This window comes from Stegostoma tigrinum, chromosome 43 (genome assembly GCF_030684315.1).
Source record: "Stegostoma tigrinum isolate sSteTig4 chromosome 43, sSteTig4.hap1, whole genome shotgun sequence".
In the NCBI taxonomy this organism is placed as follows: Eukaryota; Metazoa; Chordata; class Chondrichthyes; order Orectolobiformes; family Stegostomatidae; genus Stegostoma; species Stegostoma tigrinum.
Window position 1 is genome coordinate 3,195,793 of NC_081396.1, and position 23,790 is coordinate 3,219,582.

At 44.0% G+C, this 23,790-nt stretch overlaps 1 protein-coding gene across 12 annotated transcripts; it reads left to right on the forward strand.

Moving 5' to 3' along the window:
* Nucleotides 1-22,820, forward strand: LOC125449104 (gastrula zinc finger protein XlCGF26.1-like). 12 transcript variants are annotated; one of them, XR_007246822.2, is made up of 5 exons: nt 1-47; nt 607-2,410; nt 15,621-15,878; nt 16,389-16,566; nt 20,168-22,820. XR_007246822.2 is itself a non-coding variant. In XM_048524745.2 (2 exons), exon 2 carries the CDS (start codon nt 935-937, stop codon nt 2,069-2,071), a length of 1,137 nt encoding a protein of 378 aa, XP_048380702.1. In that variant the 5' UTR covers nt 1-47; nt 607-934; the 3' UTR covers nt 2,072-4,629. The 12 variants fall into 12 exon arrangements, 1 of the variants encoding a protein (XP_048380702.1); XR_007246818.2 differs by having other exon boundaries at nt 16,389-16,562; XR_007246824.2 differs by having other exon boundaries at nt 16,389-16,548.
* Nucleotides 22,821-23,790: the final 970 nt, after the last annotated feature.

Below are 23,790 nucleotides of genomic sequence, written 5' to 3' on the forward strand. Positions count from 1 at the left end.
GAGTATGCGGTCCGGGCGGAGGGAGCGATGGAGCCAGCAGCTGGACGGTGCGACTTCCTTTGGGAACAGGGTGTGTGGCCGCAAAGGCCGGGGGAAGGAGCTCCCGGTGTCGGAGTTTGTGAAGAGCGGGGACAGTGAGCTACTAGGGGGAAGCTGGACTGACATAAATGGGTTTTATAAGCTCCTTTTCTAGGAGGCGAGAAGGGGAGGATCTTCCACCTGCAATCCGGAGAAATGTTTCTCTTCCCAGTCTCCATTCTGCAACCACGCAGTTGGGGGTTTATAAACTTAAAATAATGCAGCCATTGGAGCCTTTGAGGAAGGCTTATCAGTTTAAAATGATCAGTGTTTTGGACGGGGCGAAAATGTAGAGAATGTTTCCAAATGAAATTTCTTCACTTGGAATGATTAAAATGGAATTCAGCAAACTGTGTTCAAAAGTCAACTAGAATGGTATGAGGAAAAAGGGATGACAAAAAAAGTCAGAAAACTGAGATGAGATGAATGAAATGGAAGGGAAGACATAAAATCAGCAGAGTAATTGGACTGAACAGCCTGTTTGTTTATTTCATACTCTGATTATTTCATTTTAAACTCTTTTTGCAGGCTATTCAGAAGGTTGTATTTACATCCAGGAGGTGAAAAAATGCATCACATCAAAATCTGACACTCACTCAATTCATCAGAATGTGGGCATTGTTGGCCTGCGAATGTGCAGGGAGAAATGCATATCTCTGAGCAAATCATCAGTGTGACTGCAAAAGCACTGAGACACACAGACTCGAGGGATAATTTGAAAGAGTATTAATTGGTTCCTCAGCCTGAAAATTAATTACACCATTCACAACAGGGAGAGACTTGTCCATGTGATCTGTCTGTGGACATCAGTTTCAGTCAATCATTGAACCTGGAAAGAATTAAGGACACTGACACCATGGAGAAACCGTGGAAATGTGGTGACTGTGGGAAGGGATTCCGTTACCCATCAGGATTAGAAACTCATCAGCGCACACACACTGGGGAGAGACCTTTTAGCTGCTCGGTGTGCGGAAAGGGATTTACTCAGTCGTCCAGCCTCTACACACACCAGCACGTTCACACTGGAGAGAAGCCATTCACTTGCCCCGTGTGTGGGCAGGGATTTAATGCTTTGTCAACCCTCCGGACTCACGAACAGGTTCATTCTAATGAGAGACCGTTTAAATGTTCTGACTGTGAGAAGAGCTTTAAAAGCAGAAAGGATATATTGATACATCAACGCAGTCACACTGGGGAGAGACCATTCATCTGCAAAGTGTGTGGGAAAGGATTCACTCAATCATCCCATCTCCTGACACACCAACTTGTTCACACGGATGAGAGACCCTTTAAATGTTCAGACTGTTTGAAGAGCTTTAAAAGTAAAAAGGATTTGCTGAACCACCAACGTGCTCTGACTGGGGAGAGACCATTCATCTGCTCTGTGTGTGGGAAGGGATTCACTAGTTCATCTTACCTTCTGACACATCAACTTGTTCACACTGATGAGAGACCTTTTGGCTGCCCTGACTGTGAGAAGAAATTTAAAAGCAGAAAGCATCTTCTTAAACACCAGTACATTCACACAGGAGAGAGGCCATTCCCCTGCTCTGTCTGTGGGAAAGGATTCACTCGATTATCCCACCTGCTGAGACACCGTCGAGTTCACACTGGGGAGAGGCCATTCTCCTGTGCTGACTGCAAACAAGAATTTGTTGATTCATCCGACCTTCTGATTCACCAGCGAGTTCACACTGGGGAGAGACCATACATCTGCTCACTGTGTGGCAAGAGATTCACTCAATCATCCCACTTGACCACACACCAACTTGTTCACACTGATGAGAGACCTTTTCAGTGTTCTGACTGCGAAAAGAGGTTTAAAAGTAAACAGAATCTGCTGAAACATCAACAAATTCACACGGGGGAGGGGCCGTTCATGTGCTCCTTGTGTGGGAAAGGATTCGCTCAGTCACACAACCTCCTGAGACACCAGCAGCTTCACCTAGGAGAGCAGCAACTGGATTCTGCTGTTAATTGCATCCAGGACTGAACCTTGTCTGGCTGCTCATTCCCACTGGGTTCCATAGTTATGTGAAATATACCAAGGATTTAGACTTTAATGTAGAGGCTGTGATGAAGAAATTTGTAGATAGCAAAGAAGTTGTGGTAGCCAGTATGGAATAAAGCTGTAGACTGTATGATGTCAATAGAGAACTCAGAGACAGAAACATGGCTCATGGAATTAATTCTGGAGATAATGAATCTGGGAGGGAAGGCGGCCAACAGGGCAAAGGAAATACACAGTAACTGGCTGGATACTGAGAAATGTCGAGGCACATCGAGAACTCAGAGTGGCATCCACAGATCCTTAAGGTGGCTGGACAGGCAGGTAAGGAGATCAGTGAGGCATTTGGTTGAGCCTCGAAAATAAGAACTGAAACTTTAGAAAATGTTAGTTAGAGCACAGATGGAGTACTGAGTTCTGGTCATCTCTTTAATCAGCTAGAAAGTGAGACTATATTAATTATCATCAACTGAAATCAATTTATTTATCTAATTACTGTCAGTGTTGAATGCATCACATGTAGTGGATAAAGATAAATCTAACTACAAGCGATTGTAACAGTAAAAATAAGTGTTCAGCAAATTAAAATCTGCCATGTTTCAATAACAATAATTAAGAAAAAACATTTTGGTTAATTTCCTGTTAAATAAGATGAATTCTGTGTAATGGAAGAAGTTGATTGGTGAGTAGCTAATGAGTCATTCTTGGTTTTAATCTGAAGTTTATTTCGGTTTAGTTAATAAACAAACACATAGTAGTGTATCCCAGTCCCACAAGTGCACATCCATTTCCATGTGGGAAAACCAGGATAATGAGAGTGACAGCACAGAAACAGGCCCTTTGGCCCAACTCATTCATGCTGACTGGATTTACTAAACTGAATTAGTCTCGGTTGGCTCATATCCCTTTATAACTTTCCTATCCACATACTTGTCCAAACATTTTGGACGTCATAATTGTATACACCTCTACCAGTACCTCTGGTAATTTGTTCCAAATGCGAACCACTCTGTGTGTAAAAGTTGTCCCTCAGGACTCTACTAAACCTCACCCCTCTTAACTTAACCCATGCCCTCTAGTTCGAGACTTGTCTACATTTGGAAAAGGACCTTGGCTATTCACCTTATCTGTGTTCCTCATGATTTTATAAACCTGTGTAACATCAACTCGTCAGCCTCCTACACTCCAGGGAAGTAGGTACGAGGCAGTCCAGCCTCTCTCTTTCGCTCAAATCTTTCAATCTTGGTAATATCCTAGTAAATCTTTTTTGCATCCTTTCAAGTTTAATAGCATCATTCTTATACCAGGGTGACTAGAATTGTATGCAGTATTCCAAACGTAGCCTCACCAATGTCTTGTACAGTTGTAACATGATATCCTAACTCCTGTAGTTCGTGCTCTGACCAACAAAGGCAAGCGTGCCAAATAGCTTCTTTGTCACCTTGCCCACCTGTGATGCCAGGGACATAGTGCTTGTGATTGATGAAAACGCATATTCGAACAGAGCTAAAGTACTGCACTCAGCTCTGGTCCCCCATTCCAGGATAGACGTGGTCGCATCAGAGACAGTGCAAAGGAAATTAATGAGGACGTTTCCAGGATTGGAGAATTTTAGCTTGGACAAAGAATTGGATAGCCTGGGGTTGTTTTTTGTGGAACAGAGAGGACCAAGGTGAGATTTAATTGAAATGATAAGATAATGAGGAGTCCGGAGAGAGTGGATAGGAAAGAGTTATTCATTTAGAGGGAGGCCAGTAACTGGAGGTTTTAGATTTAAAGTACTTTACAGAAAGAGGCGGAGGTGAGAACTAATTTTATCCAGAGATGGTGGGGAGATCGAACTCTCAGCCTGAGGAGGAGGTACAGGAAGAAACCCACACTATTTAAAAAAAATATAATGTTATTGTTGAAATCGGGGCTATGGTCTGATATCAGCAGAATGGGATCAGCCTGGATAGTTCTATTTCAGCCAACACAAACATGATGGGCCAACTGGCCTTGGTATGTGCTGTAACTTTCTGATGTTTTTATTCTGACAACTGGAGTTTGTTTCTGATGATGCCAAGAACCTCTTATATTGGACTGGAGTTTAACGTTCTCAAGAACTGTCAAATGAATCAGTTTTGCTTCAAACGTGTCAGTGAAGACTGTCGTATTTCTCCCAAGTATTTAATATCACCTGGAGCTCAGGGAGGATTGCACAACAGCAACAGAACTTCAGCCAGGACACACTCCTTCAGGGTTACACTGAGAGAGACAAATGGCACTTTGGTGTTTCTTGTCTGCCTTCTCTGACAGCAAAGCCCTGGTGTGTAAAAAATGTGTCCCGGCCACCATCTTCCATGGGTTAGAGCTCCGAGACACAGAATAGAATCTCGTTCACAACAGGGTTTAGAGTCACAGGAAGAACAATGGTGAATGCTGGAAATATGCTTCAAATCAGAGATGAGTATAAAACTGTGATCTGTTCCTGACTGGAAGTGAACCTGTCGCCTCAAGTTTCCCCTACATTGGTAGAGATAAAACAGTGTTTCGCAATCCAAGTTGAGCTAGAAATTCTATTTCACCAAGACTGTGACCAATGGGGGAGATTGACAAAATGTTAACTTCATTTTTTAAACAACGACATACACAACACACATTGATTGGTCAGGAGAGGGTGTGATCGGGGTTAGTGTTTGTGCTGGGAAGTGTTCGTTCTGAAATATTCTCACCTGAAACTGTCTCCATTAATTCATCACTTCCTAATGATGTGGGACCGATCCACATGTTTGTTCTTTTCAGCTTTCTAGGATTTTTAAAAATTTTGTTTTCATCAATCCATATTAAATCATGTTATTGTTGCAATACTGAAATCCCAAAGGTTTTAGCTCTTTGTTAAAGCAAATTCCTATTGAGTCGAGGAGGGTTGGACTGGCCCTTACCTTTATCGTATCAATAAAGAAGGGTCTTTCAAGGTGCTTGTAAAAACAAAGTGCTGGAAAACTCGGCAGATCTGGCTGCATCATGGAGGAACAGTTCATGTTTCCATTCCGGGACAGTAGGAACCGCAGATGCTGGAGAATCTGTGATAACAAGGTGTAGAGCTGGATGAACACAGCAGGCTAAGCAGCATCACAGGAATAGGAAGGCTGACGCTTTGGGCCTAGACCCTTCTTCAGAAATGGGGGAGGGGAAGAGGGTTCTGAAATAAATAGTGAGAGAGGGGGAGGCATATAGAAGATGCATAGAGGAGAAGATAGGTGGACAGGAGACAGGTCAAAGAAGCAGGGATGGAGCCCAGTAAAGGTGAGTGTGGGTGGGGAGGTAGAGAGGAGATAGGTCAGTCCAGGGAGGATGGACAGGTCAAGGGGATGGGATGAGGTTAGTTGGTAATCCCCTACAAACTACTAATCCCCTACTAATCTCCCTTCCCCCTACTGCATCCCAAAACCAGCCAGCTCATCCCCGCCTCCCTAACCTGTCCTTCCTCCCACTTAAAGCCCCACCCAATCTCCAACCTACTAACCTCATCCCGCCCCCTTGACCTGTCCGTCCTCCCTGGACTGACCTGTCTCCTCCCTACCTCCTCACCTACACTCACCTTTACTGGCTCCATCCCCGCCTCTTTGACCTGTCTGTCTCTTCTCCACCTATCTTCTCCTTTATCCATCTTCTATCCGCCTCCCCCTCTCCCTATTTATTTCAGAACCCCCTTCCCCTCCCCCATTTCTGAAGAAATGCCAGCCTTCCAGTTCCTCTGATACTGCTTGGCCTGCTATGTTCATCCAGCTCTACACCTTGTTATCTCAATGTTTCCATTCCAATGATTCTTCTTCAGAATGTGTTGCACAGAGGCTTCCAGACCTGTTGACTTTCTCCAACAGTTCTAGTTGTTACTTCACATCACAGGTGTCCAGTCTCTACCCAGTGTGAATGTGTGCACATACAACAATGTTGTGATCATTTACAAAACCATGTCCTCCAGATATACATTTTATTAACATTATAATTGTCAAAAATCGTTGTTCATTCCTTGGTGTGAATAAGAGAAACCATCCTTTAGCTGTGGTTATTTATGAATTTGTTGGCATTCGAGCAGAGCACGTGAATGGTCTCTCTCCAGCGCAAACTCACTGGTGTGTTACCAAGTTGGCTGCTCGACTAAATTTCTTCCCTTACACTGAGCAGGTGAATGGGGGTTTCTCCCCAGTGTGAACTCATTGGAATCTCAGCAGGTCAGTTGTGAGAGTGAATACAGTCCCACACATGGAGTGAATGCTGTCCCACACATGAATGGTTTGTTCCCAGTGTGAATTCACTGGTGTCTCCGCAGGGAGGATGATGGCATGAATCTCTTCCCACATTGGCAGCGGCTGAACCGTTTCTCCGCAGTGTGAACTTGCTGGTGCATCTGGAGAGTGGATGACAATGTGCATGCCTTCTCGCACACAGAGCAAGTGACTGATCTGTCTCTGGTGTGAACCCGCTGGTGTGTGAGCAGGTTGGATGACTGAGTGAATACTTTACCACAGCTGGAGCAAGTGAACGGTCTCTCTCCAGTGTGAACTCGCTGGTGTGTCAGAATGTTTGATGACTGTGCCAATCTCTTCCTACAATCAGAGCAGGTGAATGGCTTCTCCCCAGTTTGACTGCGTTGGTCAGTTTCCAGCTGGGATGGGTAAAAAAATCCTTTCCCGCAACCTGCACATTCCTACAGTATTTTTCCTGTGCGACTGTGTAGTGTTTGGTCAGTTCAGATAAATGCTGGCAGACTCTTTCACACAGAGTAGGTCTGTTTCTTCCCAGTGCTGAAAGCACTTGTTCCTTCCACGTTCACAATACTTGGATAATACAGTTTTTAAAAATTAATTTGTGGGATGTGGGCGTCGCTGGCTGGTCAGCATTTCTTGCCCATCCCTAGTTGCCCTTGAGAAGGTGGTGGTGAGCTGCCTTCTTGAACCACTGCAGTCCTCCAGGTGTGAGTTGAACCCATAATGCGATTAGGATTAAATTCCAATAAATAGGATGCTTCTCAGACCTGGGTGTGGTTTCAGATGGCTCCACTAATTGCAAATCAACCTTTCAAATGGAAAATAAAAAGTAGTGAGAGAGAAACCAGAAGAACATACACAGATTGTGAAGTTGGGAGAAACTAACCTGATTCTTTGTGGAGCCAATAGCTGGGGAGAAACGTTACCAAGTAACCTCTTGGATTAACCTAACATTAAAGTCAGTGTTTGCACAAAAGTACAAAAGAAGAGGTACAGCGGGGAGATAAACGACTGAATGAGGCAATTGTTCCTGTTTTCTCCCCACACCCTTTGATCCCTTCAGTCCGAAGAACTCCGAACAAGTGCAGGAGCAAAATGCTGGAAATCTGGCGTACAAAAAGCAGTTCTGCCAGTTTCTGAAAGTGTGATCGAGATCAACACTATCACAACCTAATTTTGCCTTTACCTTGTCTTATTCATGGCTCATCTGGATACTTCTTGTTGTTGTTACATCCCCATTACTACTTTCCTCTATTGTGACGTGTGAAACCTTTTATCAGTTAATTTGCTGCTGACAGGACAGTCAGTTAAACCTGAGTGCTTTGAAAAAATGTTAGAAATGATCACATCAGACAAAATGAGAAGCACTTGAAGAAAAATACATTCATTTAAGAAAGCTAGAATTGTCAACAGAAAATTGTGATGGACTATCTCTTGAGTTTTTGATGAGATAAGATTGGGTGTTGATCATGATAATCTCATTGATTGGATGAACATGGACTGGCAAAAATTATTTGATAAATGCTCTGAAAATGCCCAATGAGCAAAACCTAAATCAAAAGGAATAAAAGAAAGGGTAAAAACATCGATCTGAAATTGGCTGAGTAACAGGGAACAGAGTCATCATGAACAGTTGTCTTTTGTACTGGAGGAAGATTTCTCGTGAGATGTGCAAGTTAAAGATAGTTGGATAAAATAAAGAAATGCTTCTCATTAGCAGACAGTAAAATGATTACAAGACTCTGATTTAAAATTTTCAACAAGTATGTAGAGAGTGGGAGGATAAGTCATATAAACTGAGAATAGCAAAGGCCTGCAGAAATACACTGACAATCAAAGGCCGATAACATCCACAGCCTGAATAATCAAGGTCATCATCAGATTGTGTAGTGTTTTGTTTTCCCAAGACATTCAATGCAATGCCCTGCAAAGAGAGATTACAAAAATCATCACTATCAGCCCAGGATAGAAAAGCAGGAAAAGAAGAACATTTTTCTGACTTTGGCTCTGCTTCACAGAGTCATTTAGAGGTTGAGACATAAAAAAGTGGCCGCTTGGGCCATTACATCTGTACTGGCTGGAAAATAAGCTAACCAGCCCCAACCCACTTACCACCAATTGGCCTGTAGCTTTGCCAAATCAGGCATGTTATGCATAAATTGAGTTTTTCCGCCTCCTCTTGTTTCTGGCAGTGAGTTCCAGATCACAAAAGTCCTCTTGGGGAAAATACTTTTTCTAATCTTTCATTTAATCTTTCTACCAATCATTTCAAAACCATGCTCCCTAGTCACTGGATTCTCTGCTGGTGTAAGTGGCTCCTTGCCACTCTGTTCAGGACCTTCTCAATTACATTTTCCCTCAGCCTTCTCTGTTCAAAAAGAGCCAACGGTTAATGTGAGATAACAAGATGTTCGAGCTGGATGAACACAGCAGGCCAAGCTGCATCAGGGTAGCAGGAAAGCTGATGTTTGGGGTCTTGATCCTTCTTCAGAAGAAGGGCATTTCTGAAGAAGGGTCGAGACTGAAACATCAGCTTTGCTGCTTGGCCTGCTGTGTTCATCCAGCTCTACACCTTGTTATCTCAGATTCTCCAGCATTGGCAGTTCCTACTATCTCTGTAACAATTTTAACACTACTGCGAACCCTTTTTGAAGAAGGGACTAGACCCAAAATGTCAGCTTTCCTGTTCCTCTGATGCTGCTTGGCCTGCTGTGTTCATCCAGCTCTAGATCTTGTTATCTAAGATTCTCCAGCATTGACAGTTCCTCCTATCTCCCTACAGTTAATGTAATCTTTCCACATAGCTGCATTTACTCCCAGTCCAGGAAAACAATCATGTCAATCTCACCTGCACATCTCTGGTTCAATTACATTGCAGAGGAGATTTACTAGGATGTTGCCTGGTATGGAGGGAAGGTCTTACAGGGAAAGGCTGAGGGACTTGAGCTGTGATAGTGATAATGGAAACTGCCGATGCTGGCGAATCCAAGATAATAAAATGTGAGGCTGGATGAACACAGCAGGCCCAGCAGCATTTCAGGAGCACAAAAGCTGACGTTTCGGGCCTAGACCCTTCATCAGAGAGGGGGATTGGGTGAGGGTTCTGGAATAAATAGGGACAGAGGGGGAGGTGGACCGAAGATGGAGAGAAAAGAAGATAGGTGGAGAGGAGAGTATAGGTGGGGAGGTAGGGAGGGGATAGGTCAGTCCAGGGAAGACGGACAGGTCAAGGAGGTGGGATGAGGTTAGTAGGTAGGAGTTGGAGTTGCGACTTGGGGTGGGAGGAAGGGATAGGTGAGAGGAAGAACAGGTTAGGGAGGCAGAGACAGGCTGGACTGGTTTTGGGATGCAGTGGGTGGAGGGGAAGAGCTGGGCTGGTTGTGTGGTACAGTGGAGGGAGGGGATAAACTGGGTTGGTTTTGGGATGCGGTGGGGGAAGGGGAGATTTTGAAGCTGGTGAAGTCCACGTTGATACCATTGGGCTGCAGGGTTCCCAAGCGGAAAATGAGTTGCTATTCCTGCAACGTTTGGGTGGCATCATTGTGGCACTGCAGGAGGCCCATGATGGACATGTCATCTAAAGAATGGGAGGTGCAGTTGTTTATTGCGAATCGAGCGGAGGTGTTCTGCAAAGCGGTCCCCAAGCCTCCGCTTGGTTTCCCCAATGTAGAGGAGGCCACAACGGGTACAATGGATACAGTATACCACATTGGCAGATGTGCAGGTGAACCTCTGCTTAATATGGAAAGTCATCTTGGAGCCTGGGATAGGGGTGAGGGAGGAGGTGTGGGAGCAAGTGTAGACTTGAGGCTGTTTTCGTTAGAGAGGAGAAGGTTGACAGGTGACTTAATTGAAACATATAAAATAATCAGAGGGTTAGATAGGGTGGATAGGGAGAGCCTTTTTCCTAGGATGGTGACGGCGAGCACGAGGGGGCATAGCTTTAAATTGAGGGGTGAAAGGTATAGGACAGATGTCAGAGGTAGTTTCTTTACTCAGAGAGTAGTAAGGGAATGGAACGCTTTGCCTGCAATGGTAGTAGATTCGCCAACTTTGGGTACATTTAAGTCGTCATTGGATAAGCATATGGATGTGCATGGAATAGTGTAGGTTAGATGGGCTTCAGATCGGTATGACAGGTCAGCACAACATTGAGGGCTGAAGGGCCTGTACTGTGCTGTAATGTTCTATGTTCTAGTAAGAGGATTGGATCCTTTCTGTAAAATGAAGTGACCAGAAATACAACACTACTTAGCTTGTGGAACAGTCACTCCACTGCCCATTGATCCCCGATAAGAATGCTGGCCAACTGCTGGCCAATGGTCATCCCATTGCCTTGCAGAACAATGGTGGCTGTAAACCCGGGACCTAATCCGATGTAAAGCCCTGCAGTCGCAGAATCAGTGTAACTGGAGGGGACTGTGAGCTTCCCATGCACAGTCTGAGACCTATTCCAGGGTTTCAGAGTTGTGACCACAACGTAGTCAATCATAAAAGTCGCGAATCATTCCTTGCATTGACTCTGTTCACACATCCTGCTGTCTGTGGAAAGCAACCAACATGATCACAGATCCCTTCCACACTGGTTATACTCTCATGCACCCTCTTCCAACAGGCAGAAGGTACAGAAGTTTGAAAACACGTACCAACAGTTTCAAGAACAGCTTCTTCCCAACTGTGTGGAGATTTATGAACAGGCCTCTCATACATTGCAGTTGTTCTTTCTCGGCACCTACTCAGTAGCTCTAACACTTTGTTCTGCATTCTGTTGTATTACCCTTATATACTTATGTAAAGTAGGATTTGTTTGGATAGCAGCAAAAACAATGCATGTCACTCTATTTTGGTCCATGTGATGATAATTAATCAATTCAAATCAGGTCAAACCTCTCCTCTCCCCCGCCCGCTCTGTTGCTCCTCGCCCTCTGCTATCTCTGAGCCAATGGGAGCGAACGAGGGGCGTGACTGTCCCTTCAACCAATGGGAGTGAATGACGGGCGTGGCTGTCTTCCAACCAATGGAGGTAAACGAGGGGCGGTGTCGTCCTCCAACCAATGGGAGTGAATGAGGGCGTTGACAGGCCAATGAGCGTCGCGCATGCGCTATGTTGTTCGGGTCCGGCGAAAATGGCGGTTGTGAGCAACATCCTGGAAACTGCCGTCAGGTTAAGCGCCTAAAAGTAGCTTTCATTCGGCATTGACTGGCTTCTCGTCTCGGTGTGTTTTTGAATCCAGTCAACACACGCCCCGTTCCTCCGAGGGACCCTCACCAGGTAACAACGCAATGCAAGCCGCTTCAGTGCAACGGCGGGGCCCGAACTGTGCAAGCGGCATCCCGCAAGGGACAAGGCTGATTGACAGCAGCTCTGGGCCAATAGGAAACAGGAGGCGGGGCTGGATGACCAAACGCGTGCGAGATCGGAGGAGATAACAAGGTGAAGAGCAGGATGAACACAGCAGGCCAGGCGGCAAGACGAGCAGGAAGGCTGACGTGGAAGGGCCCAGACCCGAAACGTCAGCTTTCTTGCTCCTCTGATGCCGCCTGGCCTGCTGTGTTCATCTAGCTCTTCACCTTGTTGGACCAAAAGCGTGTGCGGTTGGTCCTCCAGCCAATGGGAGTGAGTAAGGGGCGGGGTTTCAGGGAAGCTTTGTGCAAGCTGGAAAAACATCTGAGTTTCCACTTGGGAACTTTGCCCTCTTTTGGACTCAAAGTTACAATTTTAGGACTGGAGTACCTTCTCCCATGTCCTCACTCCAAAGCCCACACAGTAGGCTCTCTGATGAAGGGTCTAGGCCCGAAACGTCAGCTTTTGTGCTCCTGAGATGCTGCTTGGCCTGCTGTGTTCATCCAGCCTCACATTTTATTATCTTGGCCTTGTCATTGCACAGGCTGCTACCACATCCGCATTAGCAGCTATTCATTCTCCGCGACTGACCTTTCCTCACACGACTCATTGTCTGTTCCCCTGTTTTCTTCCCTCCTTGGGCTCTATCACCACCTTTTGTTTACTTCTCAGGCCTTTCTATTCATTGAACCATTCAGATGCCTTTTAAATGTTATAATTGTACCAGCCTCCACCACTTCCTCTGGCAGCTTATTCCATCCATGCATGACCCTCGGCATGAAAAAAAAATTGCCCCTGAGATCCTTTTAATGCTTTTTCCTCTCTCACCTTAAAACTATGCCTTCTAGTTCTGGATTCCCCTACCCTGGAGGAAAAAAAAACAACTGGCTATTCACCCCATGTCTGCCTCTCGTGCATTTTTTAAGCTTCTATAACGATCTGCTCTCAGCCTCTGACGCTTCGGAGAAAATAGCTCCATCTGTTCAACCTCTCCTTCAAGCTCAAACCCTCCAATCTGAGCAACAATGCCTTTTCTGAGCAGAGATACCAGATTGGATTGGGTGAGGATTCAGCCATTCCCTCCTCCTCTAGTCATTCCACCAATCCCTTTGAATCTCTATCACCCTGTTGCTCCACCCCTCTTTCTCTTCTTCCCCCCCGCAACTTTGCCCCATCACTGAGCTCCCTGCTGAGGGAAACAGCTCTTTGTCATCCAGTCTATCGAGGACCCTCTCAACCTTGGACACCTTTTAAAAGAACATGACATAGGTAGGCTGGTTTCCTGTCAGCAAGTCAACCTTTATTGACATGTGATCCAGCTCCCTCACACTGAACAGGATGTCTGATACTCTTGTTCTTATTTGTTAACCAGGGCTCCCTAACTGGACCAGGTTAACAGCCCCAACTGGGGAACTCGTATTCTGTGAGGGCCACCTGCCTGGCTTTGTTCCAATCAATACACCTCAATCTAATCTTACCCCGGTTACCTCTGTTTCAGGGGCTCAGCCTTGACAACCTCAGCCTCAACAACCCTTCCTCCTAGCTGCAACTTTCCAGTCCGACCAAATATCCCCTCACCAATGCAATTACATATTTCCTTTTCATCAGTCAATTTGGGCATGAGATGACACACCTCTGTGGCAGATGAGGCTTGAACACAATGTGTGGCAAGGCGGCATCACTGGCTGGACCAGCGCATATTGCCCACCCCTAGTTTCCATTGAAAAGGTGGTGATGAGATACCTTCCTAAACGGCTATAGCCCCTGTGCTGTAGGGCATTGTGGGTCTCCCTATCAGAGGGAATTCCAGGATGTTTAGCCCTTTGGAAATATTGCTGAGATTGAGTATAACTACGCACTTTATATAATGGAGTGACTAGTCTGCACGCAGGATTTGAGTTCTGGCCTAATGAATGACATATATTCTTCAGCTTGTTTTTCCTTATCTGTCTTACATCAATGGATGAATTGTTGAGGGAACAATGATTGTCAGTGTCTCAATTAATCTATGGAAGATTGGAATCAAAGGAACCACTCTCTACAGCTCAGTTTTTAAAACCCTAAAATGGAACTCCTTACTCAGGAGGAGTCTTGTAATTTAGTCACCTTGATTTCTACACTGTCTTTGCTCATACTGATTTCTATAACTTCCTAGTTTTGTCAGACCATTGACAGCTCATTATTTCCAAAGATGCTTTTGTTTTCTACCATGAGAAAAATTATTGAGAAACCTGGGGGCTTGACGGGTTGCCATCTGAAAAGAAACTGAGGATAGAACACACAACATTACAGCACAGTACAGGCCCTTCGGCCCTCGATGTTGTGCCGACCTGTCACACCGATCTCGAACCCATCTAACCTACACTATTCCATGCACGTCCATATGCTTATCCAATGACGACTTAAATGTGTCTAAAGTTGGCAAATCTACTACCGTTGCAGGCAAAGCGTTCCGTTCCCTTACTACTCTCTGAGTAAAGAAACTACCTCTGACATCCGTCCTATATCTTTCACCCCTCAATTTAAAGCTATGCCCCCTCGTGCTCGCCGTCACCATCCTAGGAAAAAGGCTCTCCCTATCCACCCTGTCTAACCCTCTGATTATTTTATATGTTTCAATTAAGTCACCTCTCAACCACCTTCTCTCTAATGAAAACAGCCTCAAGTCCCTCAGCCTTTCCTCATAAGACCTTCCGTCCATACCAGGCAACATCCTAGTAAATCTCCTCTGCACCCTTTCCAAAGCTTCCACATCCTTCTTATAATGCAGTGACCAGAACTGTACACAATACTCCAAGTGCGGCCGCACCAGAGTTTTGTACAGCTGCAGCATAACCTCTTGGTTCCGGAACTCGATCCCTGTACTAATAAAAGAAATTTATATTAATGAAACACTGTATGCCTTCTTAACAGCCCTGTCAACCTGGGTGGCAACTTTCAAGGATCTGTCTACATGGTCACCGAGATCTCTCTGCTCATCTACACTACTAAGAATCTTAACATTAGCCTAGTACTTTGCCTTCCGGTTACTCCTACCAAAGTGCATCACCTCACACTTGTCTGCATTAAACTCCATTTGCCACCTCTCAGCCCAGCTCTGCAGCTTATCTATGTCTCTCTGCAAACTACAGCATCCTTCATCACTATAAATGACTATGTGCAAGACATCCTCACTCAGGAGGCAGAAAGGTCATATTGTATATTTCTGTCTGGACTGAAAGACAGGGAATTTAGAAAGTCTTCTTGCAGGGGAGGGAACAGGACGATTTACACATTACAAACTCAAACCAATGGAAATAATTGTCTCCTCTCAAATTCTGTTTGTCATTGACATTCATGATATCCTTTTCTGGGGAGTTAAAAGATTTGAAGATCGTGAGATTTTTCTCCAGTGTCTCTGATTTTCCTCAAGAATATGGATCCAGCCAGGGATTTTAAAATTGAAAACAATGAAATTGTATCAGAGGTTAAAATTATTGAGCTTTTGTTTGCAATTTGAAGTTTTGGTTCTACTCTCCTCCTCCACATTTCTGGAGCTGGTCAGGCTCCCTTACTGTGGATCCGGATCCAAATCCATATCCATCCATTGCTTTGTCACACCTCTGCCTTCCCTGATCAGCTCACTGCCTCTAACCATGTTTGTATTTTAACCGTGTTTCATATTTTGTTGTTGTTTCTGCAGATTGTATCTAAATGAAGTTTCCACTGCCCCAACAGGGTGCTACAAATATACCGGATTTAATTTCCCTTCACCTGAAACTGCTTTTCCTCCACTAGGGTGCATTTTTTGCCTCTGAGCTTATGTAGACAGTGACATTTTGCACAATTTTTATTACCTGTAACTTATTCGGCTCATGTTGAAATATCATTCTTTTTCTCTCTCAGGTTATTTCCTCACATGCTGATTATTTCCACTATTTTTCTCTTGTTGTATCAGATTTTCAGCATCTGCTGAATTTACAACCAAGTCTGGAAACACAGATGCACCTATTGCCGGTATGAACACAAGCAGCTGTATTTTGGATCACCTCAAAATTACCGTGAGGCCAGTTGGGAAGATTTTCTTAATTTCATTCACAAGATGAGGGTGTTGCTGGTTACACCAGCATTTGTTACCCATTACTAATTGCCCAGAGGGCAGTTTAAGAGAGAACCCTGTTGCTGTCGGTCTGAGGTCACATGCAGGCTGGACCAGGTGAGGATGTTGTTTTTCTCCCAGAAAGGACTTTGGTGAACTAGATGAGTTTTTCTGACAATTGACCGCGGATTCATGGTCATCATTACTTAATTCTAGATTTGATTTTTTATTGAATTCAAATTAACCCATGTACTTTGGTGGGAATCTAACCTGGGTCCCTGGGACATTACCAGGTCATTATTACTACATTATCATCCAGTGAGAATACCGCAAGTCCATGGCCTCCATTTATGAGTGCAGGAAGATGGCTAAGTCTCGCGATACTAAGAGAATCGAGCAGAATCAAAACCAGATCTGCTGAGACTCAGGGCTAGTTGATGATGTCACTGTGGTAGTAGACCATCTCGGTGATGTTGTGACTATATTGTTTAGTTTAATTCGGGCATAACACTATTGTTCTGATCAGACTGTTTCAGCGTTAGATAGTTACAGGAGAGAGCGTTGATGTTGTGGACTAGGAAGTTGAGTTTATAACTGAGACTGAAGCAGCTGTTTTCATTTTTCCAGTTTCAATGGAGGATATTTCTGCCTGTCCAGTTCTGGATGTCTGACAGCTCAGGATGGTGTGAGATTTGGATGGAATTTGGAGGTGATAGTGTTCACGTCCATCTGCTACCCTGGCCCTTCTAGAAAGTGAAGCTGGAGAGTTTGGGAGATTCTTTTCAAGGTGCTGGTCAAGTTGTAAGTATGTGCAATTTCTCTTGTTTCCCACTGTCACCTCTGTCTTGTCCATGTGCAGGCTTGGGGCAGGGTCGGGGGGACGTGGTGTTGGTAGTGGTGAGGGTGCAGTTTTGCTTCCTGATGGACATTAATGAGCCAGTTGTGTTTTTGCAATGTTCTGGCAGGTTTCATGATGAATTTCTCTCAGCGCTGGCCCATCAAATTACCATATTCAGTTCAGCTCAATGTCAGAACTTGCCTTTGTGTTGTTGAGGGCGTTCTCTCACTGCTTTTTAGTTTCTGTTTCAAAAACAGTTTCAAAGGGTGCCAGAGGAGGAGGAGTTACAGTCAGGGATCACAGGCCCACAGTGTGTAATGGAGGTGTCCGACTTATCACAGCCAGAATGTCATTGGATTTTGAAATTGGAAGGAACAAGGACACTTCTCAGAGAACAGAAACCCTATGCGTGGTCTGTGTGTGAACAAAGCTTCAACCGTTCATCTGGCCTGTTGAGACACATGTACAGTCACGTTGGGGAGAGACCATGGAAATGTGGGGACTGTGAGGAAGGATTCAAATCCCTGCCTGACTGGATATCCGTTGGCACAGTCACAGTGGGGAGGGGCTGTTCACTTGCTCTGAGTGTGGGAAAGGACTCATTGAGTTGTCCCAACTGACAACCCACCAGCAAGTTCATAATGAAGAGAAACTTTTTAAATGCACACCTGTTGCAAAGTGCTATGACGAACTGCTGTCCCGTCAATGAGTTTGCACTGAGGAGAGACTGTTCAGGTGCTGTCACTGTGGGAAAAGATTCAAGGCATCACCTGAACTCACTGTGCACCACAGAATTCACATTGGGGAAGAGCCTGTTCACTGCAGTGTCTGTGAGAAGTGATTTGTTGGGTCATCACACCTCATAAGACACAAGTGAGTTCACTCTGAAGAGAGACCTTCAGGAATGCTTTAAAAGTTCTCAGGACGTGATGACCCATCAATGTGTTCACACTGAGGAGAGACCATTCGGATGATCTCACTGTGGGTCTGGGTCCAAGCATTCATCTGATTTCATTGTCTGCCAGTGAATTCACACTATGGAGAGGCCGCTGACCTGCACTGAGTGTGGAAAAGCATTCACTTGGAAAGCCCACCTGCTGACTCACCAACAAGTTCACACGTAACGACGAGTTGGGCATTGCTGTTAGTCATGTCCAGGACTGAACCATGTTCATTGGTTAATAAATTCCAGCTGAATTTTAACTATTTTAGTTTTATCCAGAATAATATAAACCAGTTTTGTGAGTAAACGCAATGTGTGAAGTTAATTTTGTATCTCTCACACATTTGTTCTGAGTGGGTTAGTTTGGAAGGGCAGCCCCTCTCCCAATCTCTTCCATCCTCACCAACAACACCAAGTGTGTGGAGATCATGGACCTGCTTTCTCAGTGAGATTGAGAAAATTTGATTGGCTGTTTCCTTTCCTCCCACTGCCTCACTGGGTAAAACTGCCTCTATAGTTCCTTCCTGTCTGACCCCTGAACTCTCAACTTTCTCCAGCTTCTCTCTGACAAAGCTCATTGTGTCTGTGAGACCCAACCTATAGTCTGTTAACTCTATTCCCACTGAACTGATGATCAGTCCATGTTCACTGTTATTGTTAAAGATTCTCTCTCCCTCACCTTGAAATCCACATCGTCATCTATCCTGAAAAAATCCCTTCACCTCCAATGTTTGAGCAAATTACCACACAAACTTCCACCTCCTTTCCTTAGACTTGGTGTCCCCCTGAGGATCATAGAATCCTTACAGAGCAGAAAGAAGCCATTCAGCCCACTGAGTCTGTACCAACCCAAAAAACACCGCATCCAAACTCACTCCATCCCCCTCACCCCACAAGGGATTTCCCAGGGCTAACTCGCCTAACTTTCACATACTAGGTCATTTTTTACCATAGCCAATCCACCTCACTTTTACATGATGTTGAAACCCGCACAGCTACAGGGAGACATGCAAACCACACAGAGACGGTTACCCAAGTTTGAAGATAATAAAATGTGAGGCTGGATGAACACAGCAGGCCCAGCAGCATTTCAGGAGCACAAAAGCTGACGTTTCGGGCCTAGACCCCTCATCAGAGAGTCTAGGCCCGAAACGTCAGCTTTTGTGCTCCTGAGGTGCTGCTGGGCCTGCTGTGTTCATGCAGCCTCACATTTTATTATCTTGGATTCTCCAGCATCTGCAGTTCCCATTATCACTACCCAAGTTTGAAGTTGAGCCTGGCACTGTGAGGCAGCAGTGCTAACCAATGAGCCACCCTGGATCTATCTTTCGCTCGTCATTTTTCAGCTACAACTCGGTTACGTAAGCCGGAAGTACCGTTAGTTTTCACATATCCAATGACAACACTGAGCTCCACCCTCACAGCCATTGATCTCCTTTCCTGCACTGTTACTTAGTGATCCAACGAATTATCCCAAATCCAGTATTGGAGGAGGGGGAACATCCTCCAATTAAAAACTACCGAGATCAAAGCCACGGTCTTGAATTGTCATTACAAAAATATGATTCTGAATTGACCAACCCTCTCCTTTGGAACTATGAAACTGAAAGACACAGTTCACAATCTCTGGCATATATTTAACTGCAGCATGACCTTCTGACCACATGTAATACTAATAATAGTCCCAGACGTTTCAATTCTCTTATTCGTTGCCACCTGATGTCAGCTCATCTGCTGGTGAAACCCTCATCCAAGCCTGTGTTGTCTTCAGACTTGACCATTGCAATGCATTCCTGACTAGCCTCACACCTGGGTGCATGGGATCGTTCAAATCTCTGCTTACTGTGTGTTTTCCCATACCCAGCCCTGCTCACCAATCACCCCTGTGAGTTGATGTTTCTAAAATATATGTCAGGACACTTTCCGATCTGAAGATGTGATGTAAAAGAAAAGTTTTTAAATCAGATTGTAACAGACTGGAAGAGCTGGTATTAAAGTAAATACCTGGGTAAGTGGAGTTGGGTCACAGAGCTCTTCTGTCATTGAGGGTCATGAGTGACAGAATGGCCTCTTCCTGTTCCCATATTCCAAATAACCTTTGTAAACTGCAGGCAGTGAGGATGTGGGACCACGGAGGAAATGCTGGTGCTGGGGGGTTGACGGGGAGTGTATATCAATACTTATTATATACACCAAAAAATCTGGAAGTCCTGGATTCTTGTCCCTGGGAAGAAGTTTACATTTGCAGATGCAAGTTTACATCCACAGGGAGCAGGGCACTTACATTCCAGCTTCGTGATATTCAATTGAGTGGGTGGGCTTTAGTTTGTCTGGTTTCCTAGTCCTTGGGCACTATTATTTACTTGAGAGGCCACGTGATAGTTTCCACAGATACTGTCTAGCCTGGGTGTGGATTGTCTCATAGATTTTGGGAATAACCTTCTGACTTTGTTAGGAAGGCTCTCTTTGTATCTCTTGATGCAGTGTTACTCATTTTGACTTATTTTGGTTTGATTGGATCAGATTTCTGGGAGAACAGGAAATGTTTCAGGGAAACTGCAACTGGCTGCTCTGATTTTCTGTCCTGTGCTGATAGTGAGGACTTTTGTCATCTCTTTTTACAAGGCATTGGAAGAGGATTGCAGACTGGAAATTCAAACCAAGTGCCACATCTACATCTGACAGAATCCATTCAACTCTGAATGTCAGCAGTCTCTGACAATAGAAGGAGAAATGGTTTCAGTTATGTCAAAAGGAGAAGATATCAAACGTCAGTCAGACTGGAAAGGCAACAAGACACACAAACATAACTGAAGGAGACTGTTCTATAACACACCCTGGAAGAAAAGTGTCACATATTTGTAGCAAAGAGAAACTGCACATGTATAGGTGACACTTCAACTGATCATCCAAACTGGGGAGACACCAGGGCATATAGCCATGGAGAAATGGTGGAAATGGGGTGGCTGTGGGGAAGGATTCAATTACCCATCTCAATTGGAAATTCATCGGCTCAGTCACACTGGGGAGAGACTATTCACCTGCTCTGTGTGTGGGAAGGGATTTATCCATTCGTGCAACCTTCTGACACATCAGCAAGTTCACACTGAGGAGAGGCCATTCACCTCTCCTGTGTGTGGAAAGGGATTTGATCGATCATCACACATTGTGACTCACCAACTTAGTCCGTTTAAATGTCCAAACTGTGAGAAGGGTTAGCTGCAGAAAGGGTCTGATGACGCATCAACGTCTCCACACCAGGAAGAGGCCAATCACCTGCTGTGTCTGTGGGACAGTATTCACTCAGTCATCCCATCTTCAGGAATGCCAATTTGCTCATTCTGATAACAAGCTTTTTAATTGTTCTGACTGCGAGAAAAGCCTTAAAAGCAAAAAAACAGGACCTGCTGTCACACCAATATACTCATACAGAAGTGAGGCTATTCACCTGCTGTGTGTGTGAGAAAGGATTCACTCGTCCATGTGGCCTGCTGTATCACCAGCGGATTCACACTGGGGAGAGACCATTCACCTGAACTTTTTCTAGGAAGGGATTCATTAATTCACCCAAATTTCTGATACACCAGCAACTTCACACAAGAGATAGACCTTTCACCTGCTCTGATAGTGGGAAGGGATTTACTGGTTTGTGTAACCTTCTGAGACATCAGCAAGTTCGTATGAAAGAGAAGCCTTTATCTGCCTTGTGTGTGGAAATGGATTCACTCGATCCTCCAATCTAATGAATTACCAGCGAGTTCATTCTGGAGAGAAGCCATTCATTTATCTAACATGTGGGAAGGGATTTACTCAGTCATCCAACCTGATGAAAACACCGGCAAATTCACACTTGTGAGAGGCCATTCACGTGTAATGCTTGTGGGTGGGGATTCATTCAGCCAGCCCACCTGCAAACACACCAGTGAGTTCATTAGAAATGCAAGGTTTGAATTCTGCACTTGCTGATGCTGCTGACCACATCCAGGAATCTGTTCATTCTGATGATCCTGATTTGTTGATAGGTTTATATATTGTGCAAAAATGTAAAATTAGTCAACTTTTCTTGAGACATTTTTGTAACTTCTGTCTTTGCCACCTGAGTGTTTAACATCACCTGCCTGGATTATAAAGGACAATCTGGGAAGAGGATCACATGTCAGAAACAGCCCTTTAGCTTGGGTACAGTCCAGGAGGGTCACATTGACAGTGACAAATGGGGCTTTCATCTTTGCCATCTCTCTTCACTTACAGTTGTTATCGTAATTTCAATGTTGAAGTGCATTAGAAATAGATTTGAGTCGTTCTCTTCCTTGGTTCGGAGTGCTAGACACAGATTAGCAGCTTCCTTGCAAATGTGTCAGGAAGAATAATGATGAATGCTGGAAACATGCTGGAAAATCAGACGTTGGTTTCAAAACTGTGAATTGTTTCAGAGTACAAAACAAAGAGTTGCAGATGTTGGAGATCTGAAACACATAGATGTGTGTGTTTCTGATCTAGTTTGACTGAAACAGCAGGTTTAATTTTCACGCCTGAAAATGGCACTTGATAGTTTTGCCACAATTGAACCTATTTGTATTAAAGCCCTGATGTATTGACCAAACTCATTTAAATTTCTTTAGTTAAATCTGTAGTAAAATTGAAGATGGTGGTGTACAATTGGATCTATAGATAACTTTTGCAATGAGAATAGTTCCATCCAGATAAATAAAGGGCCTGCGTTGTGCCCAAGAATTTCCTCTAGTATTGATATTGCTTCCAAATCATTGTCTTTTAAATGTAACACATCATTACTGGTGAGTCAATATTATCTGGAATGCATTCCCTGAAAGACTGAAGGAAGCAAATTCAATTGGAACTTTGAAAAGGAAACTGTTCGAAAAATAATTTTTTAAAAGCTACAGCGAAAGATTGGAGATGTGGAATATTTGGTCAGTTGTTTAAAACAGCTGAATGGATGGTCCAAATGGCCTTATTCTCCTGTCAAATTCCATTATTCATGGAATTTCACTCAAATCAATCTAAATCAATACAATTTCATTATTGAAGTTGGTGTTGGAGTTATTAGCATTTGGAAGGTTAACAGCAGCGGTGTTAGCCAATGTTATGGTCAACCTGTAGTTCTGAATCTAATTTCAAAATCACTAGATTCTGGATTTGACATCTGATGCACAGCCTGGTTAGATTAATCAGATATTCAATAAAGCAGTGATAAAAAAAGCCATTTTTCTGGGAACGATCTGAACCAATAAAAGACACCAATTTTGTTTCTGTTGGATTTCATTTGGACACGTATGAGTTTATCTCAATTGTACTGCACCAGTCACACTTAATACTACAACAGTTATCGCTACAGTTGATCAGGTTATAGTTTACTTTAACCTAGGGCCTAAATCAGGAATTCCTGCATGAGAAACTGTGTCGGTTGATGAAAATCTAGGCTGCATGAGTAATCACTGTTCTCCAGTTTATGTCAGTTTATATTAATCCAGAGCCTTTTGTAACAACATTCACACCTTAGAACAGGTATGCATGTGCTTGTTAGCAATGCATACATTATATTTAATGCTCAGACCATTCCGATTGTCAGCAAACAACAAAAATTGAAGCAGTGACATTTATGAATTCTTGTATTTTATTACAAACAGCTAATCAGTGATTGCCTATCATATTCAAATATGTGATAAACTCTCAATTGTCGAACGTCATTATCAGGGATATAGTTTCAATCAGTGGGATTAACAAGGCTGGTAATTAAGCAACGAAGGTTTGTCCTGCTGGGTTATAAGGTTAACCTTAATGAGTATTAATCCAGACCCTGTTGTAATGCTCCTCATAACCAATTGGTGAAGGAAGAAATGAAAGACAGTATTTACGTGATAGTCTGGAAACGATTTATGTATAGAGAGGGAAATTTTGCAATTGAGTCCTCACATGGTGCAGCAGTTGTATCCCTTCCCCTAAACAGAGAGATCTGAGTTCAAGTCGAACCTGTTGCAGAGGTGTGTCATAACATCTCAGTAGATTAGAGAAATGGATCATACATCTTTCTTTTAAAGACTTGAAATATTGCAGATGTGTAGTTCCTGACTGCCCAATTGTTTTTTTTTGTCAGTTACTGCTCATTATCATCATTTTTCATCAGCTTTATAAACCAGCAGGACAAACCTTCGTTGCTTAATTACCAGCTTTGTTAATCCCACTGATTGAAACTATAGCCCTGATAATGACGCTCGACAATTGAGAGT